The 27,994-nt window shown below is 33.0% G+C and overlaps 1 protein-coding gene across 4 annotated transcripts in view; it reads left to right on the plus strand.

Moving 5' to 3' along the window:
- Window positions 1–27,994, plus strand: part of NCKAP1 (NCK associated protein 1) — a 99,728-nt gene that overhangs the window by 67,672 nt on the left and 4,062 nt on the right. For all 4 annotated transcript variants that reach the window (XM_033112177.1, XM_033112179.1, XM_033112178.1 and 1 more), the window contains 10 exons: window positions 2,808–2,927; window positions 3,578–3,717; window positions 4,567–4,698; window positions 7,342–7,560; window positions 7,754–7,884; window positions 8,152–8,249; window positions 16,530–16,623; window positions 22,698–22,780; window positions 23,227–23,307; window positions 26,364–26,457. In XM_033112177.1, coding sequence (XP_032968068.1) covers window positions 2,808–2,927; window positions 3,578–3,717; window positions 4,567–4,698; window positions 7,342–7,560; window positions 7,754–7,884; window positions 8,152–8,249; window positions 16,530–16,623; window positions 22,698–22,780; window positions 23,227–23,307; window positions 26,364–26,457 — 1,192 coding nt within the window. The remainder of the gene's footprint in view (window positions 1–2,807; window positions 2,928–3,577; window positions 3,718–4,566; window positions 4,699–7,341; window positions 7,561–7,753; window positions 7,885–8,151; window positions 8,250–16,529; window positions 16,624–22,697; window positions 22,781–23,226; window positions 23,308–26,363; window positions 26,458–27,994) is intronic.

Here is a 27,994-nt window from a genome sequence, read left to right on the forward strand (position 1 = left end):
ATAGTAACTGTAACTAGCCTATCTTATGTAAACCATACTGATTTACTTGTCCATTTTTTGGCCTCTGAAAGGCTTTTCCTCACACAGAAAATTTATTTCACTGCATTTCTTCCTCTTGTACCCTTACCTTTTCTTCAATGGTCAGCTAAAATCCTACCTCCAAAAAAAGATTTTCAGCATTCCTCCAGTTAGTCCAGTTTGTCCGTCTTTTACCATATTTTAATAGCACTTTATGTCCTTGTTATATCTATCATTATATACCTTATATTAATGTTTCTTCCTCATTTAACTGGTAAAGTTATGGTTTCTGAATAGGGTAATACTCAATTCTTATTAAACAGTTACAATAGGTAATTAATAATCTGTTTACGTTTGTATAGAACAGTAAAATTTATACAATCATTCTCCTATCCTTTTTTGCATTTGATTGTTACAACAAAGTGACAACATAGTACTGCTGATAATTATTCTTAGTTTAGTGATGAAGAAAAGTCTCCAGTGGGCTAATTTTTTTTTTCTCCTTATAGTCATGTGGCTAGTAAGTGGCACTGTTCTGTTTTTCATTTAGCTAATTTGTTAAAGACTTGTTTTCCAGCTTCCTTGTTAAATCCTGTGATAAAAAGATGCAAAGAACGGGTGGCCATTTAGTTCAGTTGGTTAGAGTGTGGTGTTAATAACACCAAGGTTGCCGGTTTGACCCCTGCATGGGCCACTGTGAGCTACGCTCTCCTTAAAAAAAAAAGGATGTAAAGACACAATCCCTCCCCTTGACAAATCCATGATCTGATAATCTGTGCTGTGGTAGGAATATACGTGGGGTACTCTGGGAGCTTTGAAGGAATTCACCAAAGGTAAGGACAGAGTAAGTTGGTGTGTGTAGTTCTCAGTGCAGTCTGGCTTTATAATTATAGTTGTAGCCATTCAGTTCATTTAGATCAGAGGCATTATAGAAAAAGCCTCCAGAACAACTTATTGATTCTGAGGCCTTATTTTTGAGCTAGAGTACTTAAAGTAAATTTGCATAAGGATAGTACCTTTTGAACTAGATTGGAAATACACACCTTCCTGGGTCACAGGATCCCTGGATAATTGCAGCCAGTACTAATGGGAAACTAGTGATTGTGCTGGTCTTTCTGTACCATCCATTATAGTAGTTGACTCATCTTTTCTAGTCTCATTGTTTAAAATTCTTCCATATGCTGATGCCTCCAGCCAGACCTTTCCCTTCAATTGTAGATTTTCTTTATATCCTGCTACAACTTAGGTATTTTTAGCCATCCTAAATGTAACATTTCCAGAATAGAACTATTGATCTTCCACTTGTTATCCCACCACCAACCTTGGAGCATTTTCTGTCTTGGCTCTACTTTTAGATACATATCCAGACTCCTATCTCTTCTCCCTCTGTCCAAACATATCATCTTTTGTCTGAATTATTGTTATACTCTCCTAAGAGGTCCCTCTGCTTTCGCCATTGTCTTAAGGCCTCTTCTCAGCACTGCATCTAGAGGCAGAAGGCAGAACATGCACAGAGAGACTTGTGACATGTTAAGAAACCTTACTTGTTTTGTTTTCCAGTCTCAGCATTTCTGAGCCATTGAAGGGAAGTAGTAAAATCAGATCTGTATTTTAAATAAGTTAGTCTAGTAAATTTCCTAGTTCACTGTTTTGTTTTGGTTTTTTTTTTCAGGAATAAGTGATAGTAAGAGATACGTTTTATCTTCTAGGAGTAAGAATTAAGTTAAACAAAGCCCTAAATGTTTATAATTTGAAATCTTCCCTTAAGTAAAGTGAACCAATCTTTAATTGTATTTAGCCTATAGATCCCTTTTAAAGTTTTAAAGGACATTTTAAATAAAATACATTGTAAGGTATGATAGAGCTAGGAACAGTTATTTTGTATATTTAAGCATTTTTATATTTTATATTATCTTACATTTATTTCAGCAGCATAAAAATTATGTGTCATCTCTATGTATGCTTTTTATAATTAGGGAAGGCCAGGGAAGGAGAACTTTTTAGAACATCTCTTTGTCAAGTTTTACAAATGTATAGTGCAACATTTTACAGTGTTATATACTCAACACTACAGTTAACCACTGATAAGGAAAACCTATGAAACTATTGTAAAACCCACCAAAACTGAAAATATACAGAATCCAGTAAATAGGGAAGTATAGATTTGAGTATGTGTCTACATATACAGATATAATTTTCTAAAAATTTAATGTTCTTTTTTCCCCTATAATATTCAGAAAATTCATGGTCAGTTTCTTTTCTCTTCCAGAATGGGGAGTTGGGGGCAGTTTGATTTTAGGGCGTTGAGTGCCTTGTGAATTTCCTTGTTTTACTGACTGATTTCTAACAATTTTATTTAAAGAGCTTTTCTTTTCTGTTTACACACTACAAAGTTGTTTGTTGTATCAAGATTTATATGTGTGTGTGTATGTAAATCAGGTAAGATTAGAAAACATTATATAAACGTATTCTTTCATATCTTAAGTTTTATAAGGACCTTATGGAATTTGAAAATTAAATTAATAGTTTCCCATGTTAAAGAGAATACTTGCCTTTAAGAGTTCCTTTCAGTCATATGTTACTTGTATAATCACCACATACTTATGTCAACTCTGTGCCAATATAGTGTGTAGGTTAGTTGATAGAAGAGGTTAAAAAAAAAATCTATAACACCCTTCACCCCACTCCTATTATTATAGAAGAGACTGATTTTATTTTCCGTGTTTTTTTTTTAATGTTTTAATTTAAACTACTTTCTTGTAACTTTTATTATTATTCTGCTTTAACAGCGACATCATATTGGAGATCGCAGTCTTTCCTTGTGTAATATGTTCCTGGATGAAATGGCCAAACAAGCTCGAAATCTCATCACTGATATTTGCACAGAACAGTGTACTCTTAGTGACCAGGTAACAATTTATATATTGCCTTGCATTTGGTAAATTTGTGTAGGGAGGCAAAAAAGTGTCTGTTAGCCAGTTTTTTTTTTTTCATTACTTTATTCTCAAACTCAGTAAATCTTATTACCTCTCGTTGTAAAGCTCCACTATTAGGTTTTCTGAAATTTGCCAGTCTTTAGCATTACTTAGAGTTCAAAATCCAACCCCATCTTGGCATTGAAGTTCCTTCCTGATAGCTCAAACCTCTCTATTCTACGTGCTCTTTACGGTCCATCACCTAGTAATTCTCACTGGATTCGGAACACATCATGTCCTAACGTAGTTTTGTGCTCCATACGCCATTTTCCTTCCAGTAACATGTTCTTTCTCATTCTTTGTTTGCCTGTTCTGTTTTTACTTATCCTTTAAACTGCAGTCTTGATATAACTTCATCTATGAAGTGTTTTCTTCACATAAGATTAACCTATTTCTGTTTTCCATCAAGCTGTATGGGTCCCTAAGCTAGCTACTTAGGTGAACTCTGCTTATTACATGCCTCCGTTCTTAGTGCTAGCATGATATTTTCTACATAGTCTGGATTCAGCTAAGGTTTATTTCACTAGTTGATGTGTTTTCAAAGTAATCGGTATAATGTAAGATTTTATTCTTTTTAAATTTAGTTGCTGCCCAAGCATTGTGCCAAAACCATTAGTCAAGCAGTGAATAAGAAGTCAAAAAAACAAACTGGTAAGAAAGGAGAACCTGAAAGGGAAAAACCAGGAGTTGAGAGCATGAGGAAAAACAGGCTGGTAGTGACCAAGTAAGCCATCCACTTTCATTACATCTTTTTGTCACAGGTTTTTTCATTTGTTGTGTGGCATTACTACTGAGGACATGCGAGTGATTGTAAATTCTTCATATCCCAGTCATTAATTTTTTTTTTAACCTTTGTGAACTTGATTAGCCAGTTAAGTGGTTATTTCATCCCAAAATACAGATTTTGGATTTTTGAAGAAAATAAATGTGTTAAGTGGTATTGTCTTTATATACAGAATACTGAAGGCCGAGAATCTGTCTAAAAATTTAGGGGGTTCACTGTAAGCAATCGTTTATTTTCAATGTATTTAAAATCAGATATCTGAGACTTTATTTTGGCATGTTGTCATGTATTAGGATACCTGATTATCATTATTTTAAAATGGATGTTTTCCAATTAGGTAGCATTCAGAGCTTTTTATTTTTTTGGAGGCAGGGCATAGGTGGGCAATAATAGGTAAACATTATTTTGTTTAAAATAAATTTCTTACTTCCTTGTTTTCTACATTGAGCAAGATATTTATTTGCCATTTTGTAGACAACTTTCTTCCTTCGCAACAGCCAGTACAGTTGGCATTAGAAATATTGTTTCTGTGAATGTGAAATAAGCTCTTTCCTGTATATTAAGTAAATGTCATCATTTAATGTAAAAACATGTGAATCATGCTATCTTTAGAAAATTTCTCTCATGTGTTAGAGATATCCTTAAAGATTTTGAACTTTGTCAGTTTAGGAAAGAAATTGAAGTCTGTAGTTATTATCCCCAAATAAGGTCTGGTGTCTTTATAAAATTAATTTTGTATTCTAAAGAAATGTTGAACATTTTGTTTACTGTTTATTAATATTTTTTCAGCCTTGATAAATTGCACACTGCACTTTCTGAGTTGTGTTTCTCTATAAATTATGTACCGAACATGGTGGTTTGGGAACATACCTTTACCCCACGAGAATATTTGACTTCTCATCTGGAAATCCGCTTTACTAAGTAAGAAAAAAATAAAAACTGTTTTTGTTTGTTGGTGTAGTTAATGGGTTTGTTATATTTATTCTTCATATCTATACAATGTTTCCTTTTTTGAGAAAAAGCATTAGAACTGGTGTAGTATAAAGAGTAATGAACTGGGAAGTATAAAGAATAGTGAACTGGGGGGCCGGTCCGGTGGCTCAGGTGGTTGGAGCTCTGTGCTCCGAAGGCTGCCGGTTTGATTCCCACATGGGCCAGTGGGCTCTCAACCACAAGGTTGCCAGTTCATCTCCCACAAGGGATGGTGGACTGTGCCCCCTGCAACTAACAAACGGCAACTGGACCTGGAGCTGAACTGCACCCTCCACAACTAAGATTGAAAGGACGATACATGACTTGGAAGAAGTCTTAGAAATACACACTGTTCCCTAATAAAGTCCGGTTCCCCTTCCCCAGTAAAAAATCTTTAAAAAAAAAAGAATAGTGAACTGGAAATTACTTAAATTACCCATATTCTTGTTCCATACTTGTTGTTATTAACTAGTTGTAACACTGGACAAAGCTGGTTACTCTCTGTGGACCTTAGCTTCCTTATAAGTAAAATGAGACAATGGGAACAAATCAGTGTATTTCAACTGACAGGTGGCAATCCAGTAGGATCACAAAATCAATTTAGAAGGTTGTAGTAAACATTTAAAGAAAGAAAGAAGAGGGAGGGAAAAATAGAAAGAAGAAATAGGAAAAACCAATGCATTAAATTTAGTAAGTATGAATATTGCTTCATGAAATTGCAATTATAAATGTGTATGTGTGTACTGAGTTGTGATACTGGATACGTATCTTACAGGGGACCACATTCAAATGTTTGAAAACCTCAGGACTAGATGACCTCTTAAGTATACAAGTTTATGTGTACAAGTCTTCTGGATTCAGATGTATGCTATTATGCCAGTAGAATTCTAGACTCTTGAGGCACTCAATTCTGATTATTTATATATATATATATATATATATATATATATATATATATATATATATGCATACATATCTATGTGTCTGTGTATGTGTGTCTGTGTATATATGTATCTTCTTGAAATAATACATGTGATAAGACAAACCTTTCAACTTTGTGTTTCTTAATTCTTTTTCTAAACTTGTACACTTATTAAGAAAATATTGTTTGATTTGACAAATTTGTCTTGAAGGTCTTAAAGCAATTTATAAAATAAAATTTTACCAAAGATTTTTCAAAGTTTTATAGTTATTAACAAGTAGTGTTTCTACCATATGCATAACATTGTGTTGAGTAATAATGAAATGATATAAAGCTTAGAGCTGTAGTTGGTGAGAAGACTATAACAATTAGAATAAAATAGGAAACTATGTAAATGGGCACTAAATTGAGTGTTAAGTCATGAGTTGACTGGAGAAGAGCTGAGTGTTGAACGTCTTTTGATCTCCTTTATTAATGCAAGCATCCTGGTAGCAAAACCCAGAATGCTCTAGTATTTAGACTAAAGAGACATTATGCCCTCTGATATATATTATTCTCAACGAGGTGGGGTTACTAGATTGTTAGGAGGAAGGTAGGGTTCTATTTACAGCTCCCTTGTTTTCCTTCTATAAATATTATAGTCTGGTCCATTTAATCTATGGAGAAGCAGATAGAGTTTTTATCAAACATCTACTTAGTGATCAGGATCAAGGCAAGGCTCCAAACTTGTTTACCTGGAAAGGATATATATGCCAGGACAAATAATTTGAGTATTGGTTGATTTTAGTTGATCACTTGAGCCCAATCTTAGGACTTAGGGCCATATATAAGGATAGCATTTTTGTCGTGAGTTGGTCTTTTTGGATTATTTGTAGTGATGAAGTCTGTCTATTGTCTTTAAGAATTCCTCCTTTCAAATATAAGTCTTAAGAGCTTTTACAAATCCAGTGCTCAGAAAGTTTTAAAGAAAATGAAAAAGGGATGGCCAATGTAGGAAAAGATCACGTAGGAAAGTATTTTCAAAATTGGTGTTTCTTTTTAGGCTTATACAGGTTCTTGGGATATAAACCAAAAAGAACTGTGTTTTATGTGCTGTGAGTGATTAAGTAACAATAAAGTTTTCTGTTTGTTACCATGTTTTGAATGTAGTGCCTTTTGCAAAGTCAGGCAGATGTGGGGTCAAACCCTAGACCTACCAATTCCAAAGTAATCTTGATTAGTTTACTTGAAGTTCTAACCCTTAGTTTCTTTCACCTATGAAATGGTAGTAATAATGACTACATAGTAGGGTTATTAGATACGAGAATTACAGGTAATATGTGTGAAACCTAGCATGTAACAGTGCCAAATGAATTCAAGCTGTGGTCTAAATAGTCATTGTATTTGGTTGGTACAGACAACATTATCATGTTAAAGGAATTTTTCCTTAAATCGTGATGTCTAGAATTTTTTTAATCACTTGGCATTCCTATCTCATTGTAGCTTTTAGGTATTCATTCTTTTTTTAGTTTGTTTCTTTGGAAGATAATGATATTAATGTCTTGGCTTTGTAGCAAATTGTATTTGAAATTAGTTTTGTTGTTTATTTAATATTAGAGAAGAGTAGGTTGAATGGCCTGTTTACATGCATGCAAAAGTCAGAGCTCTTTTCTTATTCTTTTTTTCCCCAGGTCAATTGTTGGAATGACTATGTATAATCAAGCCACACAGGAAATTGCAAAACCATCAGAGCTTCTAACAAGTGTAAGAGCATACATGACTGTACTCCAGTCGATAGAAAACTATGTGCAAATTGATATTACAAGAGTATTTAATAATGTTCTTCTTCAACAAACACAACATTTAGACAGTCATGGAGAGCCAACCATTACAAGTCTATACACAAATTGGTAAGGAACACATTTAGAAATTTGGAGTGATATAAAGTTTGTAGTGAACTACTTGGGAAAGTTATGTTTTGTGTGGGTACGTACATGTTCATTCATGTTATCAGGCAATTTGAAATTATATACAGGAATGTATACTGTAATAAATCTTGAATTAAACAATTTCTCCTGCTTATAAATTTACTTTTCTCCTTAGGTATTTGGAAACTTTGTTAAGACAAGTCAGCAATGGTCATATAGCTTATTTCCCTGCAATGAAAGCATTTGTGAACTTACCTACAGAAAATGAATTAACATTCAATGCAGAGGAATATTCTGACATATCAGGTGAATAATACTATATGACATGTTTTAGAAAATGAAGAAATATTCTTTTGGCTTTCGATTCTATTATACTTACTTCCATTCAATTATATGCAAAATCATGCATTATATCTTATGTTTGCATTTGTGTTACTTTTTTTACTCTAGAGACTTTTCTCAGGATTTTTGCATTAATAATTTGCTTCTATAATGGAACAGTTCAGTGTTAATATTCAGTTTCTTAAAGTATTTGCTCTTTCAAAGTATAACATTGATTACATTTCCTTTCAGAAATGAGGTCATTATCAGAACTGCTAGGCCCATATGGTATGAAGTTCCTAAGTGAAAGCCTTATGTGGCATATTTCATCTCAAGTTGCTGAACTTAAGGTAATGCAGTCTATCACTTTTAACTTATAAACAATAATCCCTAGAAAACATTTCAAGAAAATGAACAGCAAGGCTAAAATGTTAATTACTTTAACCTGACATGAAAATTCTCATATGTAAATGATATTGTAGAGCTAGTGTGGTCTTTCAATTACGTCTTTGTTTTGTTCTCTCTGTTTTACCAATGAAAAACTAAGAGCCTAGAGAGGTGAATTGACTTGCTAAAGGGGACCGAAACTCAAATTTCTTGACTTTTGGTCAAGTCTTCATTCTCTTGTACCATGATGCTTTTCTTTGAATGACTATGTTCAAAATTACAGCCAAAGTCATTTGTTTAAGTGTGTAGTTTGAATGTATTACTTTCCACAGATTATAATATAAACATTATAAGGCTTAATGTTTCTCTTATTATTAGGCAATCTTTTTAAATTATCTTATGCCCTTTTAAACTGGATGAAAAATGTCTTTCAGAATGCTTAGTACTTTAATAAAGATGTAAAAGATCTAAAGTAACAGCATTTTAAGTAACTTTATAAAGCCCTTTAAAAATAAATATTCCAGTGTTAACAGTGATTTATATCGGATGAGTCTGTGTGTATAATACCTATCTAGTTTTTGAAAAACTTTTGCATTTGGATCACTAAAACTTTTGAACTCATGAACAGAATAGAAAAACCATGTTTTAAAATATACCTTTTTCTTGGTAAAGTTTTTTGGTGGTTTGTATGCCTTGCATTTTTTATTACTTAAGAATATGGTATGTTGCACTGATAAGTAGCTTGCATTTTAAATTTAACACTTAGAGATCTAAATGTTGTAATCTGATTTACTGAAAATTGAGCAAACATATAGGACAGGTCAGTTCCTGCAAGGTTAATAATATTTTGCTGAGTGAATAAAATAGATAGCAAGCGTCATTGTGACTAAAGGAGAGGCAGTATAACCCAGTGGTGAAGAACTTAAGCTTGCAAGTCAGGCTGTCCTGAAATTCAGTCCTGTCACTTAGGAGCTTTGAGCAAAGTTTAAACTCACTAAGCTTTTATTGTGAGAGAATTATATGAGCTAATTAATACATGTCAACTGCATAGATACTCAGTGTAGTGCCTGACACACAGTAAGTACTGAGTAAATATTATTTTTATATTCATCGTGTCATTTTTCTCTCATTATTCTTTTTTTAAAAGAATGTTTTGTAATTCTTATACCGAAGTCAACTTTTAGATAGTTTATAATGTAGGTTTTTAATACACAAACTTTATACTTAATATGATTTTAAATACATAAACAGTGCAATTCTAGTTTTGGTTCTGTACAAGCAATATCATTATTATTTATTAAACTCATTCACCTGTTACCTCTTTTCTGTCCTACTGTTCTCAGGTAGCAAGTTCCTATTTTCAGTTTACTTTGTGTTTCTTTTGGTGTGAGATAATAGAATAATTATGACCCAATAATTTTACTTTTGCCATTTATTTCTTATTTCAACTGAATAAATAGGTACTTCTAGAATTGTTAGCAATTTTAGTGTTTCTTTATTGTTTCATGTGGTGGATTGAGTATGTGATGTAGTCATGTAGTTTTCAAATGTGATCATATCAGAATATCCTTCCTTCACCACACTTTTTTAAAAATAGCAAGCATCACTTGCTTTATTCTCTTTATCCAGCTTTCTGTGTATCTTACTGTGACCTCGCATATCATATATCTGTTTATGCCACAGTCACTAAAGACTTAATTACAAACTCTCTTAAAACCTTGGTGCTGTTAGTTTTCAACACATAGTAAATGCTTGGTAAATATCTGTTGGATACAAAAATTAAAATAGCTTTCTTGACTCTTTATTCCAGGACTTTTCTAAACTTTTTACTTATATGTTATTAATTCCTTTAAATCCTTAAAACTGGAATTGTCCCTATTTTACAAATTAGGAAAGATTACTTGTTTAGGCTCACATGCTTAATAAGTGGTGAAACTGAAATTTGAACCTATATAGTCTATCTAGCTCCAGAGTTTATAGTAGTACCATGCCATGCTGTCTCTAACCCACCCTTATCTGATGCAGGGATGTGTATATTTTTCTAGGTAGAGGACCTAGTCTTTTTGAAAATGAGCTAGTCTTGTCAATTAATGGCATATCTCTAGTTCTGTTTGAATCAGTATCTAAATAGTAAGTTTTGATTGGTCCTTATTCTTATATCAAGAGTCAAGGACTGGGGGTGGCTGGTTAGCTCAGTTGGTTAGAGCGTGGTGCTGATAATACCAATGTTGCCAGTTCGATCCCCACACGGACTACTGTGAGCTGTGCCCGCCTTAAAAAAATAAAAACTGAAAAAAATAAAATGGAAGGTTTTAGGAAGGGAGGGAGAAAGGGAGGGAGGGAGGGAGGAGATTGTCAGACTGCCTTTGACAAGATCACCGAAGCTTCACGTGTTTAAAAACTTGCGTTGTATATTACCTTTCTCTTTCCCATGTGAAACATATTCATACTCAGTCTCTTCTGTATAAACTCTGTATTATTGGTGTCACAGAGAACAGTGCTGTGAACTGAGAGTAAATGTCAGCTAGATAGAGATCTGATTAGTGAGGGGGCCCTGACATACTCTGGATACGGTACTTACTAATACATTTTAAGGTAACGTTAATACTTTTGGTAGCTGTACCATACTTTTTTCATATTAACTTGCAATCAGATAAGTTGTTTTTGCCACACATACTGACCTTAAACCACGGCTCTCCACATTTTATATTTTGTACATTTTATTTTCAGACCTAAATGCTGTTTTATTGTTGTTCTTTTAAAAATTTATATTGTTAGATACTGTCCATTATTTCTGGGTCTTTTTTGAATTCAGATTTTGTCATCTTAGTAATTCTTTTATAAATTTACATGTCTTAGTTGTATCCTTAAGTATTAATTTTATCAAATATATTTTTATTCTTGAAAAGAAATGGAAGAAGCTTATGTTTTAACATTTCTCTCATGTCTTGGAGGGACTTTTGTTTTTTCTTGAATAGTATTAAAATTTAAAGTTGATGTGATAATAATATAAATTATGTCGACTTTTTAAAATGCTACTGAATTTTCTGATTTAAGGGTATTGTTTTTTGGCTGGATTCTTTTTCAGATATCTGGTAACGTTAAACCTGAGTCTAAAACCTAGACGAAAGAAACTTGTGTTAAGAGCGTACATTCATTATCTTTGAAATACATGGTTGTGAATTAGTTTGGGTTTCTCATTAAATGTAATATGCTCCAAAACCAAGATTATTTAGGTACTGAAGCATTTGTTTTCTCTAAAACATTTGATTTTAGCAAACTTCTATGTGATTATCCTTACTTGACCTGACTTTTCATTTTACCTTGATAAAAACTTACATTTTATTAATCATTGTAATGTTAGTTATAGAAAGACTTAAAAAAATCATACAATTATTTTTTTGGTGTATAGGGGCTTTTATTTTTACTTCTCAAGTACTAAACCTTGATGATTAAGTATTTTTCAAAAGGCTTCTTCATATGGTCAACCATAAAGGTGAAACTTTACATTTCTAGCTTTGTGGCTTTATCATTTAGGTTTCTTCAAAACAAAGCTAGTCCTAAAACTCAGTTTTCTGGAGTTGCACAGTGCTTTACAATGATTTTCTTAGGGATCCCTCTAACAATTCCAAGAAGTAATCCTTATTTCCCTGGATTCAACTACAGGTGTGTTAGTTAAGAACTGGAGATGTTATTCATGACTTTGTAATCTCAGCCTTTGTGTACTAAGGTGTTCACTTCCATGGATATTTTTGTATTTTATTACATAAGAAATCTTATGATGATGATATGTTTTATATAGGCAGGCAAGTTCAATATGTTATATACTATTTTGTCTCATTGAGATAAATCTCCAGAAGTACTTAAGTCTATCAGTGATGGTTCTAATTGTTTCACATTTTTCACATTCCTATAAAATTACTTGCTTTAGAATAACCTAATATATCAAGTTCCAGAAACAAAATAAGGTATAGAGGTTTGCTTCCAATATTGGCATGTTAGGTTACTTAGACCACCGTTTCTCCTAAGAACTTAAAAAATCTGAGAGACATATAAAGAAAAAGAATCATCTTTTAAAGAACTAAGGTAGTGAGTATTTCTATGCTAAAATCAAGGAGCACGTGGTAACTCAGAGACAGAAGCCTAGCACTGGCAGCCACTTTTGACCTGAGGACATTTGCTGATCCGGAAGTAACATTTGTAAAATTAAGCAGTAGTTTTGGTGGTCTTGTGAGGTAAGAGGGTTTGTATACAAAACCCAAAACCTGTCCAAAGTGGGGAGTGGGAAGTCTGCTTATATATATTCCTCTCCCCCCTCTTTACAGAAACACCCCAGGGTTACCAGTAACTGGAAATCATTCTCCCCTCCTCAGGATTTGCAGCCTCTTTCTCGCTCTTTGTCCAATGAATCTCGCATCTTGAACCTGGATTAAGGTGGTCCTAGATTAGTAGCATCCCAAGGTGCTTGGCAGAAGCTAACAAAATTTCTCTCTGGAGAAAGGTATCTTCATCCTAGGCTTCAAATGGTTCCTACAAATAATTTGTCAAACAGCGACCTCCAGCTGGAGAGTGGAAGTCAGTCAGAGATCAGTAGAGGGTGGAGGTAGGTTTACTACGGCTGGCTGGCTGCCACGACTACGAGTCTTAAGTCGTTCTCTCTGTCCTGCATCCTTCTGTTCCTAGGGTTCCTGAATTGTGAGTCCTTGTTTGAGTCGCTTCATGAGATAATGAGAAGTTGGCTGTATAACAACCTCTTACACAGATATGTAATAACCCTCCTATTTTTAGCCTCAAGCCTTCCTTTCTATGCTACTGCCTACAGTTTCTGAGCCCTGCCTGGGTTCTAAGACGTGCATTAACTTGCCTTCTACATTGTATCTCCCTTACAGGAACTTGCTAATCAAATTTCTCACCTCTACTTATTCTTTGCTCTTTGCTCTTTGTTGATGTCTTTCATTTGGCCTTTTATTCTTTTCCACTCACACTTCATTGGATTTCTGGAGGAATCAGAGTTTTAAATATATATATACACACACACACACACACACACACACACACACACACACATATATTTAGAGATATATATATAATTCTCTACATTTATAGAGCTATAAATTCTCTACATATAGAGATATAATTCTCTACATTTATAATTATATATATTATATATAATATATTATGTATGTATTATATATATAATATATATAATTCTCTACATTTAAACAGAACTTCCACATAGTTTACAAACTTATTTGAGCATTTTTATAGGAAAATTTTCTGAAAGTGGATCAAAGGATATAAACATTTAAATTTTTTCTTCTATTGTAAAATAACCCTCTGAAGAGATTGTAGCCCACACTCTGCCTTAGAGCATGCTGATGCCTCTGATGGCATTTTAATCTTTTTTAAATTAGTGCGTAAAATGTTTTGGAGGGAGTTACAATGTTTTTAAGATCATCCTGTAACTTCTTAGCTCTTATTTTCTAAACTGACATAAACTAAATATCTTAAAGATGGCCTTAATTGTTTTAGTTCCTGTTTTAGCTGAGGACTTTTTTTGTTTCAAGGAGTAAATTTGCCAATAAAAAAAAAGAGAGCTTTATATTAATGGTTGTGAATAAATCATGTGTCAGACATAGTCAACACTATGCATGTGTACTTGTGGTAAAACATGTTTATTACTTTCTGGAGGAAAAAACAACCAATCTTCTTTCCTTCTAAAATTCTTGTGGTGTTTCATTTGGAGTTGTGCCTGTTGAGTCAGTTTATTCGCCAGTCCTGCCAAAAGTATTGTTTTGGCATTTTACAGATCAGTTTTTTTACTCTTCAGAGTCCTAGAAGATTTTCTTTTCAAACGAAGAGGAAATTGAAATAATGACTTGCATCAGGAATTTAACACTTTATTTTTAACAGAAAACCAATTTTATTTTTAGTACTCTTGATTTGTTTCACTTGATTTGCCTCACTTTGTTCCAAATCATTGCATTGGTAATTCTTAGTATTACTTCTAGCTTTCAGTCCATTCATCAGTGACATTAATCAATGGCTTTAAACATAGGCCTTTGTTTCAGGATGCAATTGAAAAAAAAATTAAATATATAAACTATAAAGAAGAGATGTCATTAACTTTCTTTTTAAGATTACTGTGTAAACAAATGCTTTAAGGTAATAGTTCTTAAAGTGTGGTCTTCAGATCAGCAGCAGCAGCATTACCTTGGAACTAGTTAAAAATGTGTAATTTTTGGTTCTACCTCAGACCTGCTAATTCAGAACATGTGGAGCTGGGACTCAGCAATGTGTGTTTTAATTAATAAGTTCTCCAGATCATTCTGATGCATGGTAAAGATTTCCTTAGGGATTAAGGGGATGGATTTTTAAATCAAATACCTGAATTCAAATTCCAAATTTTACTATTTAATTTAATTTATTTAACTTTGGGCAAATTATCTAACTTCTCTGAGTCTTAGTTTCCTTAGTTGTAAAATTGAAATATCACCTCCCTCCTTTGTATTAGAGTAAATGGGATTGTTTGTGAACAGTCTACTGTGTTTCCCAGAAAATAAGACCTAGCCGGGCAGTCAATTCTAAGGCGTCTTTTGGAGCAAAAATTAATGTAAGACCCGATCTTATAAGACCGAGTCTAATATAATATAATATAACATAATATATACCGAGTTTTATATAAGACTGGGTATAATCTAATTTAAAATACCGGGTCTTATATTAATTTTTGCTACAAAAGATGAATTAGAGCTGATTGTCCAGCTAGGTCTTATTTTCAAGGAAACAAGGTACTAGTATAGGAGCTTAAAAATAATTACAGTGTCCTTGCTGTTAAATATATACTATAATTTAATTGATTCTATACTGTATACTATATACTATAATTTACTGATTCTAGAATACTGTTTGTCTATATCATTATTTCTGAAATTGTGTCTTATAGTCAGATTAGAAAATGTCAGTTTAGCTGGTAGAGGTTTTTTTAAATTGTACATAAAGTAATGGTGCATTTAAAATTCAGTGATGTCTAATTCACTGACATGTGATATATTCAAGTACATGAGCACTGTCAGGGTTGGGCATATAGTTTCAGTGTGTATTGACTGAATCCATTTTAGGATGGGACAAATATTGAATTGGCAGTCTAATCAGAGACTTTAGAAGTTGAATTTAACAAATAAATGTGACTGGAGCTGAATATTTGATTGGGAGCATAAAGAGAAATAATCTGAAGTAATATCAAGTAACCTAAACTAAATTCATACTTTGAAAAATGATTCTTATCGATTTTCTGTATGGTTTTTCATGCTCCCCTTAAATCTGTTGTCATTAGCCTCTGGCTCGCAACAAAACCACTATGGCACTTTAACAATATTCTTGCTATATCTTTGCACCCAGACATGCTGAATTGAAATATGCAGGGATGAAGCCTGAGTATATGTATTTAGAATTGCACGTGTCCAAATCCAGGCTTTATCCCTGGATATTTCAAATACACGTATCCAGGCTTTCCAAAGACATATATTTATTATCTCTGCCATAATCAAATTAATTACATTTGTTTTAGTTATAATTTTTAAATTAAATTACTTTTCCAATGCTCCTTTTAAGAAAAACATTCTTTATCAGTTACACTTTTCTTAAATAGTTATACTTCACTCCCTGTGTTTATTTATATCCCTTTCTTCTTTCTGTTGTCGTCCCTTTTCTCAGTGGTCCCTGAAAGAGAAGGTAGATAGTTGACACTTCCATTTGATAATTTATGTTGGGAAACATTGCTTCATTGTAATCCCCATGAAGCAATACTACATACCCCAATAAGTTATTCTCTCTGTGATTGAATGTATCCAGCAGTGAACTCTAGGCTGTCTTTGGTCAGCTTTAACTTCAGCAAGGTCTTTTGTTTTGGTTGGAATTTATTATTCTTTATCCACTTCCGTGTCTGCTTTTTATTATTGATGCTCTTCTGTGTCTAAGCATAAGATAATTCTTTATCCTACTACTTATCTTTATTGCTTTTTCCTGAACTCCTCTCCTTGAATTTGCAAACTAAAGAAAACATTAAGCCTATGTAAATAATTTTAAAATTCTTTTATTACAGCAACAAAAATATATCACATAGAGCATCTGGATTTCATGAATTGTATTTCCTACTTGCCAGACTAATTTCCAAAGCGTGCTCTTATCTCATTACCACCAGGGGTCTATGCCTGACGGAGGATCCTTTTTTTTTTTTTCAGAAACTTGTGGTGGAGAATGTTGATGTGCTGACACAAATGAGGACCAGCTTTGACAAACCAGACCAGATGGCTGCACTCTTTAAAAGATTATCATGTGGGTAACTCATGATACTTTTTATAAGCCTCAAGAAGACCTTGACACTCAATATTTAGTTTTTGCTCACAATTTATAAACACAAATATAAGTAGTAAATGATAAATAGTACTCTTTAGCTTATGAAGAGAACTAGAACAATTTTACAGTCAAAGGCTCTTTTAAGTATCTGTTTCACTAATTTTCTTACCATACTCTTAGTATCATGTGTCAGGTATTTAATGAATATTATCAGTTAATGAACACATTAAATTTAATATAGTAAATCTGTATTAATTTAGACTAAAGAAGAATTAACTTGTGAGTCTGTAACTTTCTAAAAATCAACTTGATTGAGGTATAATTTACATATAATAAAATGCACACATTTTAGTGAACTGTGTGATGGATTTTGACAAATGTATATATCCATGTAACCATTACCACAGTGGAGATCGAGAGCAGTTCCAGGGAAGTTTCCTCATATCCCTTTATAGTCAGTTTCTCACTCCGGGCCTCCAAACCCATACAGTGACTCACGTGATTTCTGTCATTAAAAATTAAATTTACTGTTCTACAACTAAATATAAACAGAATCACACAGTATATAACAGTATATACTCTTCTGTGTCTGACTTCTTTTATTTAGCATGTTTTTGAGATTCACCCATCTGTGTTAAGCGAATCAGTACTTTTTTCCTTTTTATTGCTAACTGGTATTCATTGCATGAACCTGAGCCTACAACTCTAAAAATACTTCTTTTTCATGTCTTCTTGACATTGATTCTTTGTGGGAGGTATATTGTGAAATAACAATGAATCTTAAATATTTATTAAAGTTTGTTTAGCCAGGTAAGTATTTTAGATGCACTTGAATTAATTTTATTTTCATTTGCTTTTTGTACTTGAACTCAGTTATAATTAAAAACTATTTTAAAGTCATACTTCTTAGTGATTCATTTAAAAGCCTTCCCAATATTAAAAAATTAATGAAATCACAAATTAAAGATTGTTTGTATTTGAGAAAACCAGAGAAAGAGTTTATTTTCCCAAATAAAAAACAATCCTTAAGAAAATTAAAGCCATTCATGTTTTACATTCCTCTCCTTTGGTGTTTTTCTTTTAAATGTTTTGCAACCATATCCAGTTTTATAAAGCTATAAAATGATTTTGAGGACCACTTACTAGGCTATCTTATCCTGCTTTAAAAAATATAAACTTATTTAATACAGATTAGTATAAAATTATACTACAGGTTGTGTTGTAGAACAGATTAGTGGTTGCCAGAAATATAATGGGAATGCAATGACGGAATTTTTTGGGCTGATGAAACTGTTCACCGCAGTGGTGATGGTGGTAACACAAATCTACACGTTAAAAATTTTTTTCCTAGAGCTGTACACCAGAAAGGTGAAAAAAGATCAGGTTTACTGTATGGGACTTTAAAAATGAAATTAAAAAAAGGAAGAAGAAAAGATTGACTTGGTAGCATAGAGGAAGGAGGAGTGTGAGTAAATACTTAGTGGAAATTACTAAATATCTACCTGATCTCTTTTGTTCATTGTTTTACTATATACTTGTATTTTCTAGTCTTTTTTTTCCCTTTATTCTTAACCTTTTTTTTTCATGTTTCTCCCATTTTTTAATACTCATTTGACCACCCAACTAGCCTTAACCCTAGTTAACTTTCTACTAATAAACAACATTTGACAATATCATCTGGTTAGAAATAACTAATCCACTGACTGTTTACTCTTAGTTTGACTCTCCTATTTGTGGAATTGAAATAAAATTCAAAACCTAGAATTTGCAGGTTTTCAAAGTAAAATCCATACTCCTTATCTAGATTCTGTTTACTTGAATTTTGTGTGTAATAGTGGTGATTCATGACTCGTGGAATAGGCCAAAATCAAAACCTAAATTGTTAAGTCTTCCTGACCTATATATATCAAATTTATTTTCTAGTGGAATTTATTAAATCTATTTTTTTGTGATATGGAAAAAAGATTATTCAATAGTGGCTTATTTCGGGAAACAGAGAAAGCTACTCTTTCCGTTGAACTGTTTTCTAGAATGCCCTCTTTTGTCTCTGATCTTTAGTTACCTTTGTGCTTCCTTCACCTCATATCTAGAAGTTGATGTACTTTTGTAACTGATTTTCAGTCAGCACATACGTTCTTTTAAATACCTTTAAAAAGAAAAAGCAGTGTAATTTGTTGAAAGTATTTCTGAATTTGGAGGCAATCTGAAAGTAATTTTCTGTTTTTAGGCTTTCTAAGTATGTGACTTGAGCATATTTAATAATGTCCCTATTCCTTACATTCTTGTCTCCGACACTGTGTTTCTTGAGGTTAGGTTCATCACTTTACTGGCTCCCATATCTCAGACCTTTATTTTCGTGTTTTCTTACAGTAATAATTCTTCCTTTTACAAACTCATTCCACTCACTTTTGCTCTGACCTTGCCACCATCTACAATCCTACCAGTTGACTCTAAACACCTTTGAGCTTTGGATGTTATCACCTGAATTTGTTGCAATGGTAAAGTCTTGAATTTGAAACTCCACTCTCAGACCATGGTCATGTCTTCCAGCTCTCCCATTCCTTCACTCCTTATCAAAACTTTTTTCTAGCTCATTGAAACTTTGCTGTCCTTCTAGTTTTCCAATCAGCCTCTTCCTGGCTTACTTATCCATTCTGGATTATAAAATTTGATAGTGAATTTAATTGCTTCCTCCTCTGTACTATCATACCCTTGACTGTCTGCTACATTCATCATCCCAAGCAATTTCACTGATTTGAAAGTCTTCTGCTCCCTGGAAGCCCAGGTACTGCTTGTGAAATGACACTTTTAAGTCTGTAGTTAAATCTGCCTCTTACTCATCCTACCACTCTTCATATTGCCAAACTTTTTAATTTTTAACTAGCTTATATTCACTGTTTCGTCTCCCCAATTCTCTACTCTCAATATATTAATACTATAATATGGCTACTTTACCCTCCTTCCTCACTTATTCTACTTGATTTTTTCTGTAGTGTTTATCTCTTTTATTCTCCTTTTTATTTATTTTTTTCTCTTCATATGTCAATAGTTTTACCTCTATTTTATTTTTCTTTTTTAAGTCATTGTTCTATAATCTTATTGGGGAAATATGTCTAGTCTTGTTTATCAGTATATCTTAAATATTCATCTCCAGCCTTGACTCTTTCTGTTGAGCTCCAGATATTTAACACCCAAGTGCTAGGTTTAACCAGGGGATCTCAAAGTGTGGTTGGTGGACCAGAAACAACAAGCAACTGCAATACCTACAAACTTATTAAGAATGTAAATTATCGTGTCCCACCCCAGCCAGACCTACTGAATCACATTGCTGAAGCCCAGTAGGTGATTCAGATTTGCATTAAAGTTTGAGAAACATTTTTAGACGTCTTCACGTATATGGCCCATCAATACTTCACAACATGTCTGGAACAGGAGGGATCTTCCCCTCGTGAGAAGTGTAACTGGGTGGGGAGAAAAAGCCTGATCTTCTTTCTTTATTGACCATTTCATTATTTCCTTGCCACCCACCCAGTGACTCACCCAAGAAAACTTGGGTGTCCTTCCTTACTCTTCCTGTCGTATTCTACATCTAATAGCTGTGTCTTGCAGATCAAAGTTTGGAAATTGGTGGGTCACATTTGGCCCCAAAATGTGCTTTGTTTGGCCCTATGCTGCATTAAGTTTAAAAAAAAAAAAATGGGGTCATTATTTTTGAAATGGAATATTTTGCATGAAATCTAAACGTCTGGTTTCCCTCCACCAAAAAACGAAAACAGAAACCTGGGCAGTATTTCCCCATGTAGCTACACTTGAGTTGCAGTTGCCCCCTTTAGAAATTTTTTTCTCTAGTTTTTCCCACTTACTGCCCTGTCTTTCACCTTGTCTACTTCACTGTTTTATGTTACCTGCTGTAAGTGTTTGAACTTGTAACTCCTACTTCATCCAACCTCTTAAATCCCAAATCTCTTCCTGTGGCTCTCCTAAGGCATTATCATCGTTGGTGAATTATAGTCATGGCTTCCTAACATACAGTAGTAAGTAAGTCCTCTGTTTCTAACCTGTCTCCCATATTCAGAGTCAAAATTTTAAATACTTCTTTTCATAGCATGGCATTCAAAAGACATTTGGATTAAGTTCACATCAAGCCATTCTTTCCCCTCCTTTTCCCCCCCACTATCTTTTCTTTGCCTGGCCCAGGCCCATGTAGCCAGTGTTCTAGTGTCATTAGTTTCTTGGGATGTGTCTTAGTCCATTTGGACTCTTACAACAAAATGTCACAGACAAGGTAATTTGTAAACAACAGAAATTTATTTCTCACAGTTTGGGAAGTCCAAGACCATATGATGGAAGAGGCACTAAGGATCTCTCTGGAGCCTCTTTTAATACCTTAATCGAATTCTTGAGGGCTCCACCCCTCATGGCTTAAGCACCTTCTAAAGGCCCACCTCCTAATACCATCTACTTTGGGGGTTAGAATTTTAATGAATTTTCTGGTGACACAGACATTCAGACCATAGTAGGATATTAATGGAAATTAGGGGGGATGAGGAGCGGTGCCCATGGTCAAATAGGTTTGGCAAATAACCCATTGAACAGTAAGTTAAAGAATGTTTCTTACTGTGAAGTTTCTCAGAATTTTTAATTTGTCATTGTTGTACATATTCAAGAGGAGGTTGTGAGATGCAGTTTTTGCATATTTATTTGATTAAATTCTGAGTAACAAATTCTTAGAAAGTATATGATATCACACTATTTATTTTCTGATTATTCACCTTATTCTCTGCCATTCCTTTTTCTGGGTTTGCTATTTTGTTTGCTCGCTTGGAATGCCCTTCTCTTACTCCTTTATGCCCAATGTAGATGACCTTTTCTCAGAGAAATCTTTCCTTTCACCCTCATTTCTTCTTTCCTTTTCTTGACAATAATTTCCTAGTCTCATTTCTTGAATAACCGTTGAATGTCTTCTCATATTTTGGGTCTCAGGCACTCTGGTGAGTGCAAGAGATTGATATAAAGAGTAGTAAGACTGGTTCCTGCTACATGGAATTTATAACATACTTGTGTCCTAAATCATTTTTTTAGCACTACTATTTTAATTCTCATCACATTTTGGCTTATGTTAGGCCTGTTTATGTGTTTTAATAAAAGATACTCATAAAACTTTAAAGAAAATATACAGGAGGTAGAAATTACTTTCTAACAAAGCAATTCTCTGCAGTCCTATTCTTCAAAGGTAACTACACTTAACAGTTTTCTATACACCTTTCTAGAAATGTATTACGTGTATTCAAATACATCTTTGTCTCTCACATAAACGGGATCTTATTTTCTTAGTTTTCTTGATAGTTCACTGAGACTGTTCCTTAAGGTCTAGATTATTATTCTTTTTATTTGTATTCTTATATAGTCAGTGCCTTGTATATGGGGAGTAATTCAATAAATGTTTGTTGGCTTTGTAAAATATGAAGGTATTTGATCCTTTTAATCCTAATCTCCCTTGATTTCCTTAACCAAGTAATAATTTCCAGAGTAATGCCCTGTAATCAAAATGTAAATGATCAAATCCATTCATAATCGTTAGCAACCTGCTTTTGCCAAAACTCCTTGTCATCTCAATAGTCATGTTTTGCTTCTGGACTGGACCTCAACAACTTAAGAATTCAGCATCTTCAGGTTCAGGGTCATTTGAGCACTAAACTCATATCTACTCTGATCAGCTTCCTCTCTTCTCCTCTTAGTCTCTTTCTCTTTCCTCCTACCTCTACCATTTCTGAGATAGGATTATACAGGTGGCTACCTATGTGATTTTTTTTCAAGATTCTGGTGAACCATCTAAACCATTTTAAAGAATAGAGTATACTGCATTTGAAGTAAACTATAATTTTCTTAATGTTAATCAGCTTTCAATATATTTGCCTCTTTAATCATTTGTTATAATCAAATTGCTATTAGTTGTGCCTTTTATCATGGGAATTTTATGACTAAGTGTTTTCTCCAAGGTTAAGAAAGAATCCAATTCACACTCTTTTCTTTTCCCCTTTCTTCAAATTTAGCTGTTGACAGTGTCTTGAAGAGGATGACAATAATTGGTGTAATTTTATCCTTCCGCTCATTGGCTCAAGAAGCACTTAGAGATGTAAGAAACTATTATAAGTACATATCCTATATCCAAATAATCTATTTTAATTTCCCAGAAATTAAAAGTTACTCTTTAAATTTATAGTTGCAGTGATATAATTAAAATTCCAGTTTTCATAGTTATCTAAAATAAAGTACAGAGAAATTAAAGGTATTTAAACTTATTTTTGTTTTGGTATCTGAAACTCGGGGAGTATAACTTGCCTAAATATTGTACTACTTTTTCAGTTTTACTCTTCATGAAAGCACTTTTCATTTTGACTATACTCAGTTTAGCATTGAATACATACCATTTCTATGTATCTTAGTACTTTAGAAAATCACATGAAAATAAAGTAAAATAATTTTTATGAAGACTAGAAGTAATTGAGTGGTAATATTTCATGAATTTAGAGGTTGCCATTTAAAAATAATTCTGCTTTTCTTATTTGTTGTCCTGCCTAGGTTTTGTCCTACCACATTCCTTTTCTTGTAAGTTCAATTGAAGATTTCAAGGATCACATTCCAAGGGAAACTGATATGAAGGTAATAAAACTTCTATTTGGATTTTAACAATTTCTCAAATGAAATATTTATGTTAAATATAAAGTAAAATTTAATAAGTCCTATACTGTAAAGTTTTGATTTTAGAGTGATTAGTTAGCATGCTTGCCTTTGAAAATGCATCTGTGAGAGCTCAGCACCAAAATACCACGAAGGCATTTTGAAAGCCAATCTTCCTTAGTCACCTATAGTAACGTAAAATGGGTTCATACCAGTGTTTTTTTTTCCTTAAACTGATAGTTGTTTATACATGGTCATAAGGAGAATGAGAAAAATGAGCCAGTGAAATAAGAGTTGTTTTTTAAAAAAATAAAGCTAAATTCAGTTTTTTAAATTGATGTTTAAAAAATCTTATCCAAGGATGTTACTTATAGGCTATATAATTTTTAAATTTTTTTAATACTGCGTTTTTAATAAATGAAAGATAGGAGGTTGGTAGCCTTACATGAGTCCACAGTTTTTGTTTTGAAAATTTATTGATCATGAAATCCAACCACTAATCTAATGCCAGCAATGATTTACCATATCAGGGCTCAAATTTGTTTTCCAAGCTTTCGTGTTTCTTGGAGTGATGATTTTCTGTTTCACAAATTTCTAAAAGCACTTACTGAAAAAAATTATTTCTTTATTCTTTTGTATGACACCTCAGGTCTCTTCTTAAATTGATGCCACTCAAACATTTTAAGACTTATCTTCCATTGCTTTTTCCATCCTCTACTCTCTCCCCTTTCTTACTCTACCGGTCTCTTCACGTACCTCTAATGAGATAACTACATCTTTCTGTGTGCATTCTCACATCTATCTGTTTTGTCCTCTTAATTCATTCTACCTGAAAATCCTGCCGCTTTCTATTTCTTGCCTTTTAAATTCCTCCTTGTCTTTCACAGCCTGATTCAATGCCACCTAAAAAACATTGCTTGATCCCCCAATGACGATAAAGATTTTTTTCTTAGTGTTATCAGAAAACTTTTTTTATTTTTTGTATAATGAAATGCATTCTGCCTTGTGTTATACTTGTGTTTTTCCCCTTAAATTTATTGTTGTGAATACCAAGACCTAGTTTTCTTTATTTTTGTTTCTCCCACAGTGCTTTGCACAGAATAAATATTTGAGATCAGTGATTGTCCTATGATTTTATGATTGAAAACTATGAATAGTGCAAAATTATTTCTTAAGTAAAAACACTGTAGAAAAAAAAGTTGTAAGAGACGTTAAAGATGAATCAGTCCTTGAGAAGGCATTGGTGTACAGATTATGAGAATAACAATTAATATTCTGAGCAACCATCCAGTTCTCTTAGCACCAGACATAATTGTATTTCATTCCAGCAAACTTGAAGCAGAACTTACTACTGTAAAAAAAAAAAAAAAAAAAAACATGTTTGTTAATAGTTTTACTGAGATATAATTCACCTATAATAAAATCGACTCATTTAAAGTATACAATTCAATGGATCTTAATACAGTGTTGTCCAGCTATCACCAATTTTAGAACCTTTCCATCACCCTAAAAAGAAACCTTGTACTTATTAGCAGTCATTCCTCATTTCTTCCCATTCCCCAGCCCTAGGCAATCACTAATTTTATCTCTATAGGTTTGCCTATTCTTGTCACGTCATATAAATCATACAATATCTAGTCTTCTGGAACTGGCTTCTTCCACTTAGCGTAATGTTTTCTGGTTTATTCATGTGTAGTAGGTATTATTATTTCATTTTTTATTGCCAAATAATATTACATTGTATGGCTGTTATAAATAATGTGAACATCCATGCACCCTTTTTTCTGTGGATACATGCTTTCATTTCTCTTGGGTATATCTCAGGAGTGGAATTGCTGGATCATGTGGAAATTCTGTGTTTACCCTTTTGAAAAACAACCAAGTTGTTTTTGAAGTAGCTGTACCATTTTGCATTCCCACCAACATCGTATGACGGTTTCAATTTCTCTATATCCTCATCAATATTTGTTAGTATCTGTCTTCTTAATTATAGCTATTCTAGTGTTTATGAAATGGCATACACTATGTGTGTGAAATCTCGTTGTTTTGGTTTGTCTTTTCCTGATGGCAAATGATGTTGAAAATTCATGTGCTTATTGGCTATTTGTATATTTTCTTTGGAGAAATGTCTATTCCGTATTTTGCTCATTTTTCATATGGGTTGTTTGCCTTTTGAATTTTGAGATAAAAGAATTCTTTATATATTCTAGGTACAAGTCCATTAATAAATACTTAATTTGCGGATCATTTCTCCCATTCTGTGGGTTGTTTTTCCATTTTCTTCACAGTGTCTTCTGAAGCAAAAAAATTTTTAATTTCAAGAAGTCCAGTTTATCTGTTTTTTTCTGTTATTGCCTCTAATAAACCATTGACTACCAAAGACATAAAGATTTATGCCTATATTTTCTTCTAGGTATTTTATAGTTTTAGCACCTATGTTTAGATCTATGATCCATTTTGAGTTAATTTTTGTGCTTAGAGTGAGTAATGGATCACAAACAAATGATTATCTAGAACTTAATCCATGGCAATTATTACTTTAGTCATTAGAAATTCCTTTATCAGATTTTAAATCAGTACTCCCTAAAAAATCAACTATTATAAGTAGTTTACCATATTTATAAATATGATTAGGCCACTATAATTTTTCGTTAAACCAGTATGAACATAAGCATAAGTCCAGTAATTTTGATTCACTTTTGTTCATTTATCTCTTTTGGCTTGATGTTTTGCGTTCATGCTTCCAAGAAAAATAATAACTTTAAAATGATTCTGTTGGGATTTGCCACAGAAAGTATACAAGTTTTATTTGGCCTAACATCAGGAAGTTATAAGCAGCACAACACAAAGTACTAAATCATGTATTCAATGTAGGTTAGTTGTGCAGTAGTTCTTGCTTCAGGCAGGTTTCCAAAATTCTCTAGTGTTTTTGTAAGCAGACTTTAAGTTAAACAGTGTATCTTTTTCTTATTAAAGTGAGAGTTCTCAGAAATTTGTTAGTATATTTTTTGCTTTTTAATTCTTGTATTTTTTATCAGGTTGCAATGAATGTGTATGAATTATCATCAGCTGCTGGATTACCTTGCGAGATTGATCCTGCCTTGGTCGTAGCTCTTTCCTCACAAAAATCAGGTAACATGCATTAGTAAATACATAGTAATCTTAGTTAAAATTACCAGGGCAACACAGATATAGATGTGATACTTACCTGTTTATTCAAATTCCCACTTTATGTCAAGCTTTTTTCTTTTTTTGGTAGGTAGAATATATCAGTGAGAAAAGACAAAGATTCCTGTCTTTAGAGTTGATGTTACAGCATAGTCATCATACAGATTAGATCATTTAAGCCATAAGACTGGCTGAGATTACTAAATCCATTTGGTGTAGATGCAGAAGTGAAGAGAATCAGGGTCTGAGTCCTGGGACTTTCACAACTTGAAGAGCTCAGGGAGACGAGGAAGTACCACCAAAAAAGAAACTGAGAAGGAAGAACCAGTGAAGGAGAAGAAAAACCAGGAAAGAGTAGCTTCCAGGAAAGGGGGGAAAGAATGATCAGCTATGTAGAGTTAATGGGTGATGCTGATAAGAGCAGAATCAGTGGAGTTTCCAGGGCAAAGGCAGATTAGAGAGGACTTAAAAGAGAATAGGAGAAAAGGAATTAGAGATAATAAGTATAAAACAACTCTCTCAAAGAGTTTTACTGTAAAGGGGAGCAAAGATATAAAATTATAGTAGCCTGAGGCATGAGTAAAATCAAGAGAAAGATTTTTTTTCAGGTGGGGAAATAAAGCCTATTTTTAATTGGACTAGAGCTGCTTGCCATAAAGAGTGTACATTATTATATAATATTAAACGTTTAAAAGACTTTAGTCCAGCACATTGAAATGTAATATCCAGAATGCTCTATAGCTATTTCTAGGGTTGTGTACAAAGTAAATAACATTTCATCTGTTTCTGATAGTGAAATGCCTTTCCCTAGCCCCTGTGCTCTAGCATGGTGTTCGAGGTCATCAGTTCTTTTTTGATTTAACATTACTGTTTCTTTTATCATTCATGTAGTATGTTAATTATAGCCACATGGATAATTACTACTGTTACTAATTTGTTACAGCTACATTTTCATAATAAACCAAATTTTAAAAACATATTCTGACCCTTACATTCATTTCTTAATTATATTTGGTGGTGAATAGTAGGGTAAATAGAAATTCCTAGGTACTAGATAACCCACAATTTTAGTACAGTACAGTAAATATTTAAGAAAGGATCATATCTTTAAAAAATTAGGGCAATGGTAGTTATTTTCATATATGACTGGTTCCTTCTGTCTTCTGAAATGCAGAGGCTGGAAATCCAGTCCACTTTACACATTTATATCTTTTAAATAGTATATTTCAAATTATATTCATATCTATTTTAGAAAAATTTAAGGATTTTTTTGGATGATTGTACAGAGTAATTTATGCGATAATAAACTTTCTAAACTGTAATATTAATAAATAGAATTTCCTTGTAAAATAATTTTTTCATCAGTGTTCAATTAGGAAATTTTAGGATTCCAGTTATCCTAATTATATTTTCTTGCCCTATAACCTTGCAATTAAAAAAAGGAAAATAAAGAAAAATACTAGTGGTCCTTGAAATATGCTGAGTAATAGATAATAGTCAC

Source organism: Rhinolophus ferrumequinum, chromosome 8, assembly GCF_004115265.2.
Source record: "Rhinolophus ferrumequinum isolate MPI-CBG mRhiFer1 chromosome 8, mRhiFer1_v1.p, whole genome shotgun sequence".
NCBI classification, from domain to species: domain Eukaryota; kingdom Metazoa; phylum Chordata; class Mammalia; order Chiroptera; family Rhinolophidae; genus Rhinolophus; species Rhinolophus ferrumequinum.